This window comes from Aulonocara stuartgranti (assembly GCF_965226115.1).
Source record: "Aulonocara stuartgranti genome assembly, chromosome: 23".
Lineage (NCBI taxonomy): Eukaryota > Metazoa > Chordata > Actinopteri > Cichliformes > Cichlidae > Aulonocara > Aulonocara stuartgranti.
The window spans coordinates 12,600,935-12,620,751 of record NC_138958.1 but is presented as its reverse complement, the minus strand read 5'-3'; the positions used below and the strand labels follow the sequence as shown (position 1 = coordinate 12,620,751).

At 37.2% G+C, this 19,817-nt stretch overlaps 2 protein-coding genes across 2 annotated transcripts; one reads left to right on the top strand and one right to left on the bottom strand.

Moving 5' to 3' along the window:
• Positions 1-55: 55 nt before the first annotated feature.
• micos13 (mitochondrial contact site and cristae organizing system subunit 13) lies at positions 56-2,788 on the bottom strand. The gene is made up of 4 exons (XM_082525582.1): positions 2,614-2,788; positions 2,068-2,224; positions 828-885; positions 56-576 (listed from the first exon to the last, which is right to left on the bottom strand). The coding sequence occupies exons 1-4, from the start codon at positions 2,640-2,642 to the stop codon at positions 479-481; spliced, it is 342 nt and encodes a 113-aa protein (XP_082381708.1). The 5' UTR covers positions 2,643-2,788; the 3' UTR covers positions 56-478.
• Positions 2,789-2,883: 95 nt separating this feature from the next.
• Positions 2,884-18,281, top strand: LOC309701421 (hydroxysteroid 11-beta-dehydrogenase 1-like protein). The gene is made up of 6 exons (XM_082525576.1): positions 2,884-3,210; positions 15,069-15,199; positions 15,342-15,545; positions 15,623-15,716; positions 17,350-17,515; positions 17,604-18,281. The coding sequence occupies exons 1-6, from the start codon at positions 3,126-3,128 to the stop codon at positions 17,785-17,787; spliced, it is 864 nt and encodes a 287-aa protein (XP_082381702.1). The 5' UTR covers positions 2,884-3,125; the 3' UTR covers positions 17,788-18,281.
• The last annotated feature ends 1,536 nt before the right edge of the window (positions 18,282-19,817 follow it).

Below are 19,817 nucleotides of genomic sequence, written 5' to 3'. Positions count from 1 at the left end.
GACCGAGCACTATATGTGATATGACTTGATAGATCAAACTAAAGATGAGACAAGATGTTTGAAGATTGATATATTGCTCACAAATAGTGAAATTGCATATATATACACACACAGATATTCTTAACATTTTTTGGGCAAGGTGAGGGCAGAATAACACTCTCTGCTGGACAGTGCCGATAGCAACTATTTGGTATACACAATTTTGAGGTATACACAAAATGAAAGATTGCCTTCTTAAAAAAAAAATTTCCTTCCCATTATGTACATCTCCCATCAAAGGCCACTATCAGTTAGAAAACCACAGTACCCATTCAGCAGAGTAGCCTCCTTGCTTTTAATCTTTTAATCTAGCAGTTTTCTTTGATGTTGTGTGTTGCATCATTCTTATGGCAGGGTTCAACATTTGAAGAAGTAATGTCATTCTGAAGTGCAAAAGTCAAAAGGACTGATAATGTGAGGCTGTCCAGAGAGTTCATGTTCACTTTGTGAGGTCCTTCAAGTACTGCAGCCCCTGACTTGTGTATTCAGTGGCTTTTGTCGGGGCCTCAGAAAGATTTGAAATCGTCCACTGTACGCCTGCAACAAAAGAAAAAAAGAGAAGTTTAGGTTTTAGATAGTGAAAAATCAGGGTCAATATAGGATCTAGACCAAAAGTAATACCAATGCCAAAATTATTTTAAAACAGACTACTGCCTCCAAACAATTTTAAAACTATTACTACATGTAACAAGTGAAATACACAAAAGAAAGTCTGTGCCAAACTTGTGACCACAGCAAAATTTTACCCTTGCTTTTTTTAAAAAAGGAACAAATAATTGAATTCTTACCAGAATTCCACGCGTCAACAGGAGAGAACTCAATCTTAGGTATGGTTGGAAGCTGAGCCTGACAAGAGGGATAGGGTGCATTATTTTCTGTTAACAACATATTGGAGCTGGTATACAGACTTTCTATTAGTATAGGTGAAAACACTCCTTGTAAGGTCTAATTTATCTTAGGTCTGATTTAGAAAAAGATAAAAAGTTTAAATAAGTAAATAAATTTTGAAAAGTGTTTATTATAATTGGACAATACGACTATTCTGTCCAGTGCAAAACAGTAATAAAAAAAAATAAATGAATAAATAAACAAATCGAGTTTTAAAGTAAAATCATGAAGAGCAGATGCACTTATACACTGTTTCAAGTGAAAACTTGCTTGTTGGAGTTTGTGAATAAATCACCTGAACTGGTTTGTCAGCAGAACTAGGACCTGTACTATGAAGCAATTTCAGCATTCCCTGGATATCTTTCCATTATCTGACTTCAATTAAAATAACACTGAGAACCAAGATAAGCAGAATTACAAAGGTGTTTATCGACTAAGCCAAGCCAGAGTTTAACAATCTAGCTAGGAGTGTATTCAAATAGATGTTGGCAGCAGTCGACCAGTCAAAAACATGGGCGGATCTTACAAAGCTACAACTATGATATCTGAAACATTTGAAAAGATTAAATAATACAGACATAAAGCAACAGCAGTGTTGAAGCTAAAGGAGCGGTGTGAGTGTGTGTGGGAAGAAACAGCCAGTCCAGTAGTATTAAAAGAGCATGAGCACTTTAAGCACTTTGGTCAGCAATGCTGGAAAAGATATTTACTTTAATAAAGTCTCAGTCCTAAATCTGGTAAGTCTCAGTTACCAGACTTAATGCACAGGAGAATCTGAAGAATTGCTATTGACTATATTTTCAACCTGATGATCTCTAATCTAGACCACAACCTGCTCCAGAGCTAGTTAGGTCTGCAGCATACATTACCACGAATCAAAGTACATGCCTCACAAAGGTTTATGATGTCATGATTGTACTGTAACTATGTATGCATTAGAGCGTTTCTGATCTCATAAGAGAAAGGCTAGAAAGCAAAAAGAAATTTCTACACATTTATGGTACAAGTCATCAAATTTGCTGTCTGCAGCACTGATCCATTTAATGCAACGACTTTATAAAACCATTTTACTTTCTGTTGTATTAGGCCTAGTGGCACTGATCCAGGAAGACCTAGTTGTTTATAACGTGCATCTTCTACCTCCACACCAAAGTACTTCATCCATTCCTCCATGGCAGGTGGGATTACTGCTTTGGCCTTACGCAGAGCCTCTGAGCCCTGTTCACTGTTCCCCAAGAGACCAGAGTCATAGGCAACATAGACAGCTCCTCCTGCAATGGTCACCTTGGTGGCCAGTCTGGAAATGAAAGAACAGATGCAGTAATGCAGTTAATCTGAAATACCACAATTTCCCAACAGGGCAAACTGAAACTACAGACACACGTCGTTGTTATCAAAGTAAACAACAAATTATTCTTTGATGCCAAGTTAGCAGTTAATAGTTGGGAAATTTACAATCGCCCACATAAGCTCACGTTATTTCAGAGAGTTAATATATCAGCCCAAGTTTAACTCCATAAAGAAAAGCATATTTTAAGTCTTAAACTTGGAGCTAAAACGAAATCAACTGAAAATGACCTGGTATGACTGACAGCTAGCTTAGCCTAAGTTAGCTTAATTACCAATAAGAGCATTTAGAGCAGTAATAGTATAGGGAACCGCGGGAGTTGAAATAAAAATACTAACTTCATAACAGGCCAAATCCTCGTCGCCATCGTTCAGCGCGGTCTATTCTCCTTTAAGAAGCTGTTATTACGAGAACTCCGACAATGAGCCGTAGATCAGGCTAGCTGGTTAGCTGTACTGAAGGACAACCCTGCTTGATGATCCGTGTGCACCAGCGTTGTGTAAATAAAGTTGCTATTTCAAAAGTAAGGGCGGATGTAATTTCAGAGGCGCAGATTCGTCAGCCTTGATTTTTTTTTGTAGCAATAGTAACAATATACTATAAATGTATAGGCAAATAAATTAAAGATTTTGGCGCTTCGATAAATTAAAAAAAATAGATAGATTTTTTTAAAAGTATTAAAATAACAAAAAAATGATTTGTGTCCATGAAAGAGGGCAGACCTATCTGACCAACCCCCGCCCCTTACAAAGTGGAAGGAGGGGCTTAGTTTTCTCAAACTGGGATTGTGAAAGTTGGCAGAAACTTCTAAAGCTTAGCATTTCCGATCAGTTGCTACCAAACTGCCATAATGGGCGCTGTCACAAAAATTCTTTTAGCTAGTATATGTGTTGCTTTCCTGGCTGCCAAATGGACTTCACCCAGATTTGATGCTGGTAAACTCTGTTCTTTGTCATTGTGAGAAAGTACTTGTTTGTTTTTAGTTGCAAACTTGCAGCAGGCATGCAGGTTTGTCCAGCAGACAATAATGTGTTAGGTGGTGTTGGACCTACAGTGGTCCATACATATGCGTGGTATGGATTTGCAATGTATAAGTTGAAAACAGCTAAATAGCCTACTCGGTTATGTCACAGTTATAACTTAGTATCTCGTAACACCTCACTATTATAGTCATAATTACAATATTTTACGTCATTTTTTTCCTAATTATTATGAATTAAATCATGACGGATTTTCTTGTTTTTTTTTTCTTGTTTGTTATACATATGAAGTCTGTTTTTAATAGATATCTAATACATGTGCAGTCAACTTTGATTTGATCTTTGAAGCTCAAAAGCACCCGGGCCAATAATTTGAGGCTTTATGGTCAGGTGTAGCCAGATTAAGGAGATAAAAGATCTGAAGTTGAGTCCAAGAAATCAATTTGCATGTTCAATATGGGTTTCAAAGAATTAGTGATGGAATCAAAGGCTGAAAAAGCAAAAACATGAGCTATAAAACCAGAAACCACAGGAATGTTTAAATTACCAGTTACATTCTTGAAAAAAAATAATGTACAGAAGGCCCGGAAAACAACAAAAACAACAGCAGATATCTATAGATATCAGCATTCTGAGTAAAAATGCCAGGTCAGACTTTGCTATTTAAAAAAAAATTATACATAAAATCTGAAAAAATGAAACCAACAATTCATATTAGAATTATAGAAATAATAGAATACATGCCACATTATTAACAAATAAAAGGCAGTTTTATGGTGTGTATTACTGCCAATTTGGAAAGGTAATAGTAACAATTTAATAATTTGTTCAAGAAATGTATTAGAAACAGTACAAAGTGAGCGAGTAATTGATAATAATCTGCTCTCCGCATGTGACCAAGGCCTTACCAAAGAGAGAATCCAGCATTTATTCACATTTTGAGAACACACTGTAGAGTCAATTTTCCGCAAGCAATGAAATTATGCGGTCCATGTCAGTGAACTAGTGTTATGTATACTTGCATATCCCATGTGCTCTACTCTGCAACACTGTAACCTTATAAAATACCACATTTTTTTAAAGCTTAAATGTAGGGCTGGGCGATATATCGAGTTTTTTAAAAATATCGATATTTTTTCATACGAGATATAAGATGTGACAATATCGTTTATATCGATATAGTCTATGTTACGTTATAATTATACTTGTGGAGCCGCAGGTATACCTCTCTTTCGTCCACTTTTGTCTCTACGCAACGTTACTCGGCCTCACCTCTCCTTCACTGAACACAACTCCCCCCTCCCCCTTAGCTTCACCTGCAGGCAATGACAAGATGAAAGCGGAATATCTCTGTTAGCGAGTTACCGTGCGTGGGGCTGGACGGCGTCAACGTGTTAGCGAGCTAACCGCGCTAACGACATGCAGCCAGGAGGGGCTGCACGGCCTAAAATCCTTTCATTTTCTCAAAAATCGACAGTGCGCCTTATTCTATATATATCTCCATTGCGTGTGCAGACGCTCGCGGAAGAAGACGCTGAAATTTTGCGAACTCCCTGGAAAACTGCTCGGTAAGCATATATTTCACTACATTTATTTTATATGTTGCAGTTTCTGTTTTACAATCCTCGATGTTTTCTTCAATGTGATTTTAATGTCATCAACAGGTCACGTGTGAGTCAAAATGAGCGAGCCTCCTGAAAGGATTCCGTATAAACGTTATCTAACTGAACCTGAAGAGGAAATTCCTTCAAGAACCAAACGGAGATGGGCACAAAAAGAAAGGTGTGTTGGTAATGTAATATCCCTCACTCTTTAAACCCCTGGAGGGTCTTAGGGTCGATTTGTGGCTTTTTCAAATTTCGATTACATGCCATTTGCACAGTGTTGAATAGAATATAGCGAAAGTCTGCAAAAAAAAGTTCGGTCACATTTACTGTTAAAATTTCAGTATGACTTCCGGAAATTAGCTTCAGTGGCTAAGCTAGCGATAAACTTACGCTATCGGACCTAGTGGTCGATTTGTGCCCCATTGAAACCCATTATAAACGCTATTTTTCACTGCAAAAAAATTACGGTCAAATCGATCGTGATCGGTAATGCTTCCGCTTCCGCTTGCAGTACTGGCCTTAGAGTTGTAATTTTTTTATTTGTCCACCGGGTGGCGCCCTTGCTTCACATTTGACCTCTGCTGGAAAACAGCGGGCTGCTTGGGCAGACCTGCCGGAAATGAAGCCTCATTTCCGGCGTGCAGCAGCGGCTTCGCCCGCTGATCGTGCGGGACCATTTTTTGGTCCCTAGGACCATGAGAGGGTGCTTTTTTTTTTTTTTTAGTCAACAGGAAATGACGTATTTGTTGTCACGTGGTATCGGACGTGTGGGCTGGAAAAAGCAGTCCCCGGTGATCGTGCCCCGGTGATCGTCGCGACTTACCCCGGCAACATGCACTTATTTCGGCCTAGAGGAGGAGCATTTGCCGCCTGGAGACCATTTTCTGGTCCTGGAAAAAAAAAAAAAGGCGATCGAAATGACTGTTCGTGCCAATCTTTAGTCCATCTAAAGGCCTAATTATAATAATCAAATATTACTTCAAATGTTTTTTTGGGAAAATATTTAGTTTTTTAGTTTTTTTTTTTAGTTTTTTTGTAATTTAAAAGGTTAAAACAACGAAAATATAATTAAAACTTTATATGAATATTTCAGGGAGAAGTAGTTTTAAAAGACTGACCAATTTAAAGTGAAAAAAAAAATTAATATTTAATATTTTTATTGCACTTTTTGGGCGTGGTCGATAGTGTGCATTTTATGAAATGCGCTCCTGGAAAAAAAATAAAAGGCGATCGAAATGACTCTTGGTGCCAATCTTTAGTCCATCTAAAGGCCTAATTATAATAACAATTGAATATTACCTCAAATGTTTTTTTTGGAAAATATTCAAGTTTTTTGTTTTTTGGGGCAAAAAAAGCAGTGCGCTCATGTGACGAAACCGGGATATAAAGGGTTAAAATCCGCGAAATGTAATTAAAACTTGACATGAATATTTCAAGGAGAAGTAGGTCTAAAAGATTGGCTAATTTAAAGTGGAAAAAAATATTAATATATAAATTTTTTATAGCGCTTTTTTGGGCGTGGTCGATTTGTGTCTCTAAGACCGATAGTGTATGCATTTTTCTAAGACCCTCCTTAACATTAACGAATGCCATAGGGCCGCACAATCAATAAATCTAGTGGCAATCACTAAGGATGCCACAATTATGTAATCGTTCAAAGTGGCAAATAATTGTCCACTGCATGCTTAAGATGTTTGTTTGTTTTTTATCAAGAATAAACAAAGCCAATGTGTAATAGACATTTGGGGTAGGGCTGGGTATCGTCACTGATTTCTAGAATCGATTCAATTCCGATTCACAAGGTCCCGAATCGATTCGATCCACGATTCGATTTAATTCGATTCGATTCGATTTAAATCTGGGAAATTTTGACAGTCAGAAATATTATAATTCAGATCAGTACATTTACATATTTTTGTATCAATAAAAAGGAAGCTGACACACGCAAGACTTTATCAAAGGTGTAAGCATCACAGCAGATGCCTTTGTGTCAAAGTAGCTGAAGATAAAACACAGAAAAACATGAAGGTGGTTTTCCTGGCCTGGGATTTTATAAAAATATTCTGCAGTACATCAAAAACGAAAGAAAACCATTAATCAACATATGAACATTACCTCTGAAGTTACAGAGGTTTTATTAGAGACACGGTTAAGCGTTTTGCATTTTGAATAATTTTAAAAAGTTTAAATTTGTTCAGTATTGAACAGCAGAAATGAGGTTTTCTTTTCAGAAGAATGTAAAAGGGAAAAAAACAGCGGCCGACAGCGCTGTAAACAACGGTAGACTTGTGCGTAACAAGCAAGCGAATAATGAAGAAAGGGAAACTGTTCTTGAAGTACACAGAGAGAGAGAGAGGGCGAGAGAGACAGAGAGAGAGAGAGACAGAGAGACAGAGAGGGCGAGAGAGAGAGAGACAGAGAGAGAGAGAGGGCGAGAGAGAGAGACAGAGAGACAGAGAGAGAGAGCTGTGCATCGCGGTGGAAGCAAAACAGTAAAAGTCAGAGTGAATTCATGACGATGTTTATGTGAATCTTCTTTTGCTGCTGGTTCGGTCAATATTGTTTGGAAAGAGATCAAACTAACAGCTTTAGAATCAGTGCATAAAGGGCGTGAACACAAAGCGCGGACCCGCCGACAGATCAGAATCAGTGAGCTGTCGGCTTTCAGCCCCGACCGTGTCCGTGCTGTCGGGTGAGAAAGGCGACATCTAAATGATTCTGATCCGCGGGTCGTGCTGTGTGTTTAAGTCTTTGTGCAGAATCCGTGTTCCTGCTCTCATTTACTGTCTTAGCTGTTTGGTGGTTCTTGAAATTTTGTGAGATGTCACCAGAGATTCTGGCATTTCGGGCAAAATAAATTTATATTAAAAAAATCGATTCAGGATTTTAATTAATCGATTTTACGTTATCCAAGCCATAATCGATTTTAATCAATGAATCGATTATAAAAAACCCACCCCTAATTTGGGGCTTAATACTCCAGAATAGCATTGAAGGATTTTCAATTAGTGTTTTCAGCTTATGTTCTTGTAAAAATAGGACATGCAGTTGCTTAAAACAATGGTATAAACATCATTCTAAGTAAATTTTATCAAATGTAATTAATAGCCACAATGAAAATTGTAAGGAAAAAATGATCTTTATAAATTACCATACCATAAGGTACTCTGGCTCCCAAATGAATGATCTGGAGTTGGAGTTGGCTCTTTTAAACAGGGAATGTAGCTAGGCTATGTCTAATCTGCTTATTACTGATCAATAAACATCTTTATAAGTGATCACATCTTTATCGTGTTAATAGCAGTTCACTTAGAGTTCAAATATAGCAATAAGCAATTTCTATTTTCTTTATTGTATATTTTCTTTTTCAGAATTAAGGTTGCAGAAGAAGAACTTCAGAATGTTATCAAGGAATGTCAAAAGGTATGCCTTATGATATGATTGGTGGTTCAATTTGCATTTTTGTAAATTCATAAATGAACAGTTCAACCAAAAATGTAAATTCTCTAATCAATTGCTCACTCTTAAGTTGCTCACTCTTATAAACCTGTATGAATTTCTTTTGAACAAAATAATGTTGATAACCAAACAGTTGCTGGTCCCCATTGACATAGTATGGACATAGTATGAAATAACAACACTATGGAAGTCAGTAGGGACAAGAAACTGGTTACCAACATTCTTGAAAATATCTTCTTTTGTGTTCAACAGAACAAAGAAATAGGTTTAGAACAACTTGAGGGTGATGATTACCAAAATAACATTTTATTCCTTTTATCTTATCATCCATTTTATCTTATCCCTTAGCATTTAATTACCTCAGTTATAACAAATAATAAATGCTTGATTCATATTAATATTAATAATAATCTTATTGGTCTCTTTTTAAGGTTAGTGTTGGAATACAAACATTTTGGGTTAACTGTAATGAAAACACTTTTAATGCATAAACCTAAATTAAATTTATTCTGAGTATTGGACTATAGATTTCTCGAAATAAGTACACAATAGTTAGTTGAATTTTCAAGTCAAGAAATGAAATCAAAAAGATCATTACATTTCTAGACATTATTTTTTAAAGAATATTCATGAATTAGTGCATTGAACAAGAAAAAATAAAACAAGTAATCATTGTTCTAATTATGATTTTTACGGTAATTTCTACTTTCTACTGCAATCATATATTCTTACAGAATTTATCATGAAAGAAAGCACTAAGCATTCATTTTGACAGCCTAAGCACACTTAGATTTTGGCAAGACTGAATGGACATGTCAAATAGTGCACAATTAGTGAATGAGACCAATTTCAAATTTCTGCTGTAATGTTAAAAAAAGAGATGCATAAATACAGAGAAGACGGTTACAGGGCAGATCTCACCGATATAGACATGAATGCGTCTATGAGTCCACTAGGTTAATGCTCTTACACTGAAGATTTGCTTACAGGACCCATAATTCTCTCTCTCGCTTCTCTTTTCAAGGAAATCCCAGACACCCTTCCAGAAGACAGAACTCTGCTGATGACTAATGATGAAGAGTGCACTGCAGGTCCTGTTCAGATAGAGGTCCCAGTGGATTCAGGTCAAACTAAAGAGCAAAATCAACTACTGCTTCTGGCACTTAAGCTCAAACACAGTTTGACCAATGACTGTCTTGAAGATATCATGAAAATCCTTAATGTTGTTGGTGGCAGTGATGCAGCATGCAGGACAAAATATTCATTTTACAAAGCTTTTGATGATACAAAAGACATCATGAAAATCTGTTATGTGTGTGAACAGTGCAGTAATATAATGTCAGCTGAACTGGACCAAGTTCATTGTGTTCAATGCAACAGCACCTATGACAAAGCAAGTAGGTTTACCAATAACTTTTTCATATACCTCTCCTTGGAAGATCAACTCAAAAATCTCTTGAGAATGCCAGGAATTACAGATGAATTAATAGGAAGGCAAACAGAAACATCTACTTCTCTCAGTGACATTTGTGATGGTTTTTTGTATCAGAAAGCTTTAAGTGGTTCAGAAACGGCCCTTCAAACCCTCAGCTTAACATTTAGCTGTGATGGTGTGCCAGTTTTTAAAAAGTCCCCTTGTAGTATTTGGCCCCTTTTTTGCACCATTAATGAATTGCCATTGAAAACAAGACAGGATAATGTACTCCTTTGTGCACTATGGTTTGGGGATGAGAAGCCTCACATGAGAAGTTTCTTAAAACCTTTCATTGATGAGTGTGTGGGCCTACAGGACAGTGGTTTCACATGGGAAGATGACAAAGGCGTTTCTGTCAATACAAACGTAATCCCTCTAATTCTAATGAGTGACTCAGTTGCCAGACCTGTGATCCAAAATTTTAAACAGTTTAATGGTGAATATGGATGCTCCTACTGCCTTCATGAAGGAAAGGTAGTTGAAAAAGGCAGAGGATTCACTCGTGTATATCCTTTTCAGAAGGACATTCAGCTCCGCAATCAGGAACAAACTAATGAATTTGTAGAAGCTGCGCTACAGTCTGGTAAAGCTGTTATGGGTGTTAAAGGGCCAAGTATGTTGTGTAGACTTCCCAGTTTTGATATTATCGAAGGGTCTGTCCCAGACTATATGCATTCAGTACTTCTGGGTGTTGCAAGAACTGTAACAGGGCTGTGGTTAAACAGTGAAAACCATGAAAAGCACTGGTATATAGGTAGGTCTACAAAACTGTTAGATGAAATGCTTTTAAAGATTAAACCGCCATGTAATGTACCTCGTGTGCCAAGGTCTGTCACATTGAGGAAATTTTGGAAAGCCCATGAGTGGTATATGTGGCTCTTTTATTATAGCTTACCTGTACTGAAAGGTGTATTGCCAGAACCACTACTGAATCACTGGTCTAAACTAGTCAAGGGAGTATCCCTTCTGTTGGGCGAAAATATAACTAGAGAGCAGATTACTGAGTCTGAGGCACTTCTAACAGATTTTGTGAAAGACATGGAGGTATTCTATGGGGAAGCTAATCTGTCTTATAATGTCCATCTTTGCCTCCATTTACCAAGGAGTGTAGTTAACTGGGGGCCTTTGTGGGCTCATTCCGCCTTTGTGTTTGAGTCTTACAATGCTAAACTACTAGACATGATCAAAAGCACTCAAGGGGTTGCGCTACAGATTGTAAAAATGTTCTGGCTACAGAAGGCCTTACCATTTTATGGCCAGACTTTACTGAAAGATGCCTCAAATGAATGCAAGGAGATATTTGAATCTCTAACAAGACCTAAACAGTTAAAAGATGTAACTCGCACACATGGTATCACTGCACTTAATCATCCTAAAGTGCGATTAATTAGGAGGGATGACTATATGGCACTGAGTCGTTATGGGGTACAAAGGAGCAGAGTAAAGTACTTTCAACGAATCATTACAAATGGCGAGGTGTTTCACTCAGAAGATTACAGTCGTGTAGTCAAACGTAATTCATTCACTGTTATGTTGAATGATGATGATCAAAATTTCTTTAACATTAAACGATTTGTAATATGTCAAAATGAAAGTGGAGAGACGTGTTATGCCATTGGAAGATTCTATGAACGAGCAAAGCATAGTCTCTGTGCCTCAAATCCAAGTTATTTTGAACCAGTATCAAAACGTCTTGGGCATCTGACAGGTATTCTTGCTGCAGAGATCAAATGCAAATGTCTGATCATTCACACTGAAAAACTAAAAGTCAATTACATTTTTAGAAGCATTAATCAGTGTGAATTCCTTAAATAAGGTTAAACACGAGAAAACATGATTTTCTGCCATGTGGTATTTTTCTGAAGTGATTTTAAACCAGTTCATAAAAAAAACATACATAATTAAACATTAAATGGAAAAACGTCAGATATACATTACATTAAATTAACATGGCCTACTTACCAGCACTGGAGGGGGAAAACACAAAATAACAAAGCAAAATGGGGGTAGGCAGAGGACAGAGGACACACTTCTTTTTATAGGTTTTGGGCTTTTGTTGTGTAACTAGAAGGGAATCTCAGTTTCTGAACACTTCATCAGCAAACTATTGTTTTGATGCTCATCTATGAGTCATATGAGCTCATCAATGATCCACAGGACATCTGAAAATACCCTGCCATCAGTGGCACACAGCCAGTCATGAGCATAATAACTGTTGTAACATAGTGATTGTTCGCTTAATTTGAAGTGCTGTTTAATTTTGCTCAACAAAATGAACATTGTGCTTATGATTTTTGTATAATCTGTAAAAAAAAAAAAAGAAAAAAGAAAAATGACCAAAGACTTAATGGTCAAACTCAACTTTTTAACTCTGAGGGAGATGGAGAATGAGCCTATTTTCAAAAAAAGTGGACTGTTTCTTTAAGTACTATATTGTATATATTGTCAAAAACTAAAGTGTACATAGCAGTTGTATTTTGTGTACTGTATCAATGACTATTAATTTCAAAGTCAAGTGAATGCTAATATTGTCTAATGTGAAATACTGTAAGCAAATGAATAAATAACCTAATTCTTGCTAGACCTTTGACTGTGTTTTGTTTGAATCCAACTGTGTTTGCAGATGTGATTAGATGCAGATGTTGTTACTTTTATTATTATTATGGCACTAAATACATTTTAACCTCCTAAGACCCGAACTCTTCCACGACATGCATTTTTAATTTCTCTTTGATATTTGGGCATATTGGGACCCGATGAATGTAAAAACAAAGAATTACCAGATTTTCTTTTAACTTATTTTTGTTTTTAAGAAAAATAAGAGCCACAAATGAGGATATTTGTTTAAAATTTTGATAGAACAGTAGCAGTATAATGTCCTCGGATATGGATATCAGGCCCTTGTAGAGCAAAATTGAGTATTTTGGTCTAAATAACCCAAAATGTTACGTCCACATATGTGGACGCCAGGTCCAAAGAGGTTAAATAAGGGATACTTTGAAATATATTCTACTGAAAGGTTGGAAATGTATTTTCTTGAACGCAAATATCTTTTGAAATGTATTTTGGTTTGAAAGAAATATATTTTAAATTTCAAAAATATATTTTTTTGGAGCATCACAAATACAAAATATATTTACCATATATTTGAAATATATTTTGGCCAGGAAAAATGTATTTTTTTTACCGTATGGGTATGAATTCTGGTTGTGCTTACTGACCGCGAACCGATTTTATGTGGTACACAGCGCTCAGCAATCTGTCAAAAAATGTTTTAATATGACTTTGCTAAGCTACGGAGCTGCACCACTTGATGGATTGTCGGAGGATTACGGCTACCGAGGAGGAGCCTCGCGGAGTGATACGTACTGTGTGTGTATAAGGACCTGTTCAGAGACGTGGTGCAGCTGTGAAATCTGTCTCTTTGTTATTATGCTCAGCGTCTATTAGTTTACATTTTGACTGCACAATTGTGAGCTTTTTGTTATGCACAAAAACAACATTGTTTTCTTTTATTTATGGACCATGATTATTTAATAAATGCTGATAATTTATTTTTGAGTAATTTCTTCATGTACATCTACGCCAGGGGTGCTCACACTTTTTCCGCATGTGAGCTACTTATAAAATGACCAAGTCAAAATGATCTACCCACTACAAAAATCCAAAACATATACTTATTTATAAATATATTGAGGATTCTTTATATCTACAATGTATATACATGCATAACCGCAATATCCAATATTTCACAACACAATTAACTATGTAAATTTTTTGTCATTACCTGAGTTTACTCTGATGACTTGCACTGAATTGAATCAGCCAGGGATGCATAGTCCGGACAGTAGCTGCTGACGGCCAGGTTTAAGAGAAAAAACCGAGAGCTAAAAATTGGAGTTAACTCGCTGACTAGCTTGTCAGTTTTACTACACTTCGCGCCGCTGTTTGCGCATGCGCAGCGACCTAAGCGTCAGAAAAAATCTGATGTCATCTGACTGGCTTCCCTGTATCAATCAAGTGACGGGATGGATGATAGGCTGGCATCTATTTTTTTAATGCCATGCGATCTACCAATACTACCTTTGCGATCGACTGGTCGATCGCGATCGACGTATTGAGCACCCCTGATCTACGCTGTATGTAAATAAAAGTGCCCGTGTGACATCTGGGACACAGTGTGACTAGGAACTCTCTTTTTGTTCTTAACTTATGGCTTTTAAAAAAAAATCGAGATATATATCTTATATCGCCATCCAGCTAAAAAATATCGAGATATGAATTTTGGGTCATATCGCCCAGCCCTACTTAAATGCCTATATTTCACAAATGTACGACAGCGCAGGACGATTTGTTTCAGATGCCTTGTGTTTGCTTTGGTTAGTAATAAAATGCAGTTTGAATGTCTGCTTCATGAACCCTAACCCTTAATGGGAATAAGAAGTGGAATAAGAGAGAGAGAACATGCAGTTGATAGCACATTTAGCTAAACCTTTGAGGGGAAAATGGTACTGACATATGGCTCCATTCTCCAGCATGGGGAGTGAAAATTTTCAAACCTGCAGGATATTTAAATCTTTATAGCACCAGGCAAAGAATTAAAGCAACAAACAAGTGATATGGGACCTTCAAAAACAAAATACAGCATGGAAATTCTGGTGAAATAAATAAATATCCAATATCCAAGCATTTTACTAGTCCAAATGAAGAGTATGCATTTTGCAATTTCTCAAGATGGAAAAGTTTCCAATGCCCTTTGACCTGAAGCAATATATGGAGGGCTAAGCTTATCTTATCTTTTTAGGGTTTATATCTGCCTAAAGAATGATTCTAGATAAACTAACCCATATGGAAAAGAAATAGTAAAAACTTATATGATTTACTCATGAAAGTGGCCACTTTCTCATTACTTTCATATATTGTTTTAGTAAGTATCCAAAACATACAAGTTTCATTATATAATTCTTCAAGGGATCTTATATCTGTTTTCACTCTTGTATGCTTTTCATACAAGTTTCACACAAGACAGATACAAACTTTATAAGATTTATATATATCTTTTCCATATGGGAAACTATTTCATTGTCATCAAGTTCACTTAAAAACTTTTTCTGCATGCATAGACACATTAATAATGTATGCCATAGTTACTGTGGTCATTTACTCTATTTATTGTTGACTAATAGAAATAACATATTTTTGTTGTTTCTATTAACCTTTCATGTATTAAAACAATTCCATTCCGTGTTGAATACGGTAAACCTTTGTTTCAGATTCTCTCAAAGGGGCTAGGGTACTGGTGACTGGGGCCAGTACAGGTATTGGTGAACAAATGGCGTATCATTATGCCCGCTTTGGAGCCAAAATTGTTATCACAGCAAGGAGGGAGAAAGTCTTACAGCAGGTCAGTTTACGTAATAAACTGTTGAAATTCTGCTCATAAATTGCCATTTACTTGTGTTGGTTTGTGACAGTTATGAATAGACACATTCTGTAGTTCTCTCAATTAACTAACCATGTGCATTTTTAATAATTTTGGCCTTTAGGTAGTAGAAAAATGTCTGAGTTTAGGAGCCCAGAAAGCTTTTTATATAGCAGCAGACATGGCGAATGAGGCTGACCCTGACAAAGTGGTGGATTATGCTCTGGAGAAGCTGGGAGGTTTGGATTACCTGGTCCTCAATCACATTGGGCCTAGCCCCTTCAGCATGTGGAAGGGAGATGTGGATCACACCAAATGGCTGATGAAGGTAACTGAGTATTTTGATGGTCATTCAAAACAGGAAATGGAGAGACTATGCTGATTCATGAATGTTTCTTTGTGAAGGTCAATTTCTTCAGCTATATTCAGATGGCCTGGAAAGCTTTGCCCTCCCTTGAGCAAAATAAAGGATCGCTGGTTGTTGTCTCATCGCTCTTAGGTAGGTTTATTTTTCTTCAGCATTTTTATACTTTATACTTTTTTATGCAGATGATGACAAACTATCAAATACAAATTGTGTGTACACATATATACCTCCTAATACTTTCACCCACCAGATACAATTAAACTGACATTTTTTAAAGGCACTTTCTACTGCAACTGATAAATAAGTACAGTAATACAGTAATTAAGATTAACTTAATGTATTATGATGACAAGAGTTAATAAGCCACTCTGGAGCTTGATTGTGTGCACCAGGTGGCTGGGCCATAAATTCTTGTGGAGCTCAACTAAAACAAGCCCAAAAGGTCTATTGTACCATGGGTCAACTATCTGCAGGAGAATCTGTAGAGGGAAAGTGTTTTCTGGATTGGGCGCCAGTCAAAGTCACAAGTACTGATAGTCTAGTTGTTGGCTTTTTTGCTGTAAGGGACGTGGGGACATCTTTAATGGGGAAGGAGCCTAAGTTTTGGTAGGAAGTTGAGGAATATGAAGCATGAAAGTGACCACAAAGCTGACCGCAGAAGCAAAGCTGTCGATTTCCTGGTCAGTCTACCTTGTTATGCTCGTTTATTTATATGGGCTGGCGGTAGTGACCAAAAGAATAAGATTTGCAGATACAAGTGGCTGAAAAAAGTATCCTTCACAGGGTGTCTGGGCTCACTCTTAGAGATAGGGTGAGGACCTCAGTCATTTACAATGTGCTTTAAGTAGAACTCTTAAGTAGACCTCTCCTGGCATGTCAGACTGGCAGGAGGCCTCAGGGCACACACAAGTATTACAGGAGAAATTAGATCTATTGGGTACCATGGGAATGCCTGGGTATTCCCCTAGAGCACAGTTGTCAAACTCCAGTCCTCGAGGGCTGTTGTCCTGAAACTTTTAAATGTGTCCCTGCTGCAACACACCTGAATAAAATTAGTAGGTCATTAGCAAGACTCTACAGAACTTGACTGGATGTTGAGGTGGCAATTCAGCCATTTGATTCATGTTACAGCAGCTCATGAGTGAATGAACATGGTGCAATAAAAGTACTTTAAGAAGTACAGTTTCCAAAACCATCCATTGTGGTTTGTGATTCAGGGAGCAGTTGAAAGAAGCTTTGTTAGAATAAAAGTGACCAAAGTTGAAAAGTGAACTAAAGGTCAGTATATTAGAATCAGCAAACTCTAAGAAAAGTATTTTACCTGCATCAAGTTGGTTATTTTTTCCTGCTCATTACCTGCCCACCTTCCCTTCTGCAGTGGCGCTGGGCCCCTCAGCAGAGCCCCTTAACACAGTTTGAGAACAGCTAAACTAGACCAAAAGATGAAAAGTTGGACTTCCAGAGCTCAGAGATTTGAAATGGCCAAAGGGGAAACAGAAGTTACAACACACAGCAATATAACAAATGAAGAAACCAAACAACTGACATTCAGTACAGACAAATGAATAGAAACTTGTGAATCATATACAATAACAGACGATTACAAGAGCAATATTAAACACAGGCTTGAGCAAAAGAGCAGTTCTCTAATGCGTTTAAAATGGACTTTGACTCCCCGTCGTAACCAGTTCTGACAGTGTTTGAAAGCTCCAAGAAAGCTACTGAAGACGCTTCTCCTACTCTAACAGTTGTTGATGCTTCACAGGTAAAATAACTTCTCCTTTCGTGGCGCCATATTCCTCAACCAAATTTGCCTTGAACGGGTTCTTTGGGTCTCTTCGTCATGAGCTGGCTATGAAGAAGAGCAACGTGTCCATCTCTGTCTGCACACTCGGTCTCATTGATACCGACTCAGCTATGGAGAAAGTCCGGTTAGTCAAATATATGTATGCAGAAATATTTGACATTGTGTATTTTGAGATATTTTTGAATTAAGTGTAAGAATTTTCTCTATCCTAGGGGCGTCACTGATGTACCAGTCTACCCCGCCACAGATGCTGCATTGAACATCATCATTACGGGATCTACAAGACAGCCAGAGCTTTTCTACCCTTGGTTCACATACTTTATAGTTATCACCAAAGACTGGTTTCCTTCTGTCACAGATTATATGACCCAGAACTCCTACAACTACATCCCATGAAGAGCATTTATTCAGCACAACTGAAGCACAATTATACATGTTCCTAATTATAAATATCAACATTTAATTTGGATTTTGGCCTAGCTCTTTGACATTTTGATGCACCCAGTTTTGCGGGAACATTTCTGACATTTCAGTTTCCACTTTTCTCATCATTTCTTTGAGAACAGTCCAGTAATAAAATGTATACAGATAGAAAAGCTCAGGACTTGGGATTTTACTTTTTAGGCTACTATTTTAACATTTTAGACATTAGTGTCTGTGTCAATAGTACAGCCACTGCTGTCCAAACATTATTGCACTAGTACTTGAAAACTCAGAAGAAAAAAGTCTGATTTACTACTGATAAGACAACCTCACCCCTCCATTCAGCCCTCCCACACACAGACACAATACCTCACATGAGATTTGGTTATGAAATAAATGAATACGTTTCGTGTTGCTGCTGTTGCTGCTGATAATGAACACAAAAAAATAAACCAGCTTCCTCCTGACATGTTTGTTGGTGTTAATTGTGGTTAATGAAAGGAAGGAAAGGTAGATCATAATAACAGACCACATAAGTCATCCATAGTCTGACAGAAATATCTTTTTATCATAAAATGCAGTTTAGCATATTCCAGGTCAGTACAGCTTAGTGGAGAAGAGCAGTCAGGAAGCTACTTGGGTGACACAATAGAGAAGCCCAAAGCAAACAAAGTCAAGAATGAAATAACGTGAGGTATGATAATGCACATAAAAGCAAATGGAAAAAAATGTTTTTTTTGCCAGTGAAATATTTGTTCTGCACCTTGAAGGTATGAAGACCTAATAACTTTAAATTTAGATTTTTTCTTGTATGTGCTAACCCCAATGCCACTATTAGTGTTTAATTATGGAGCTACAAAAAGGTTAGCCTACTATTGCAATTGTCTGCTTTGACTGACAGCCACAGGCACAACGAAACCTAGGTCATTTATACTGCGCCAAATCACAACAACAGTCAATAAGGCACTTTATATTGTAAGGTAGACCCTACAATAATACATAAAACAATCATATGACCCCCTTTGACAAAGCACTTGGTGACAGTGGGAAGGAAAAACTCCCTTTTGAATAGGAAGAAAACTATTTGAAGCTCTGAAACCTGACTGAAACTCTTCAAATAAACCATATTATTTAAAATAATGATTAATGATACTTGTTATGTGGTCTGTTGATCCAAGTCTGCAGCACAAGTTGAAAGGAAAAATCAAAAAGAATATCACAAGGAATAGTAGTACAAGACTTATAGATCAACTTTAATGTAAAATATTCATATTCAAAAGATCCAGAGACTGGTTGAAAGAAATTGACCAAAACTAAAGTTTCACCGTAGCTTACCAGCACAAGGAAGGAAACACAGAAAATTTGCAATCTGTTATATCAGTATCTTCAAATTATAAAATTGATGGAAAGAATATAGTTTTTGATTTTTTCCCCCTGCAATTCTTCTCTCCACACTCCAGTCCATTAGGTGGCAGTAATGGGCTTGTGCCTTCCCACATGGCTAGGTTCAGTGGTTGCACAATGAGAGTGTAAAAGGCAGAAAGTCAAAAGAGCACTGAGATTTAAAAGGCTGATTAGCTCACAGAAGGCAGGCAAGAAGGTGACTGCACTGGAGTAATGATGTCAGTACTGGCAGATGATGGTTTATGACTAAACCATCATCTGCATCAGCGCCCAAATAATTGGTCACATATGTGCACGTTAAATTTCACTGGTAAATGTGAGCCACCTGCTAATGGTTCAGAACAGTATATATTCCTCAAATGTTTGTTTTCTGCCATTTTATTCTGTATTTGTCTTTTCAGACCTCTAACAGCAGCATGTTTACGAGGAGAAGGTTCTCACAGACCAGCAGGAGAGGAACTCCAGTCTGGACCAGGATGGCCCAGAGCCTCCACAGATTAAAGAGTAACAGGAGGAACTTTGTAGAAGTCATGAGGGCGAGCAGGTTGGACTGAAGCAGGAGACTGATACCTTTATGGAGATTCCTCCTTATGAGTAAA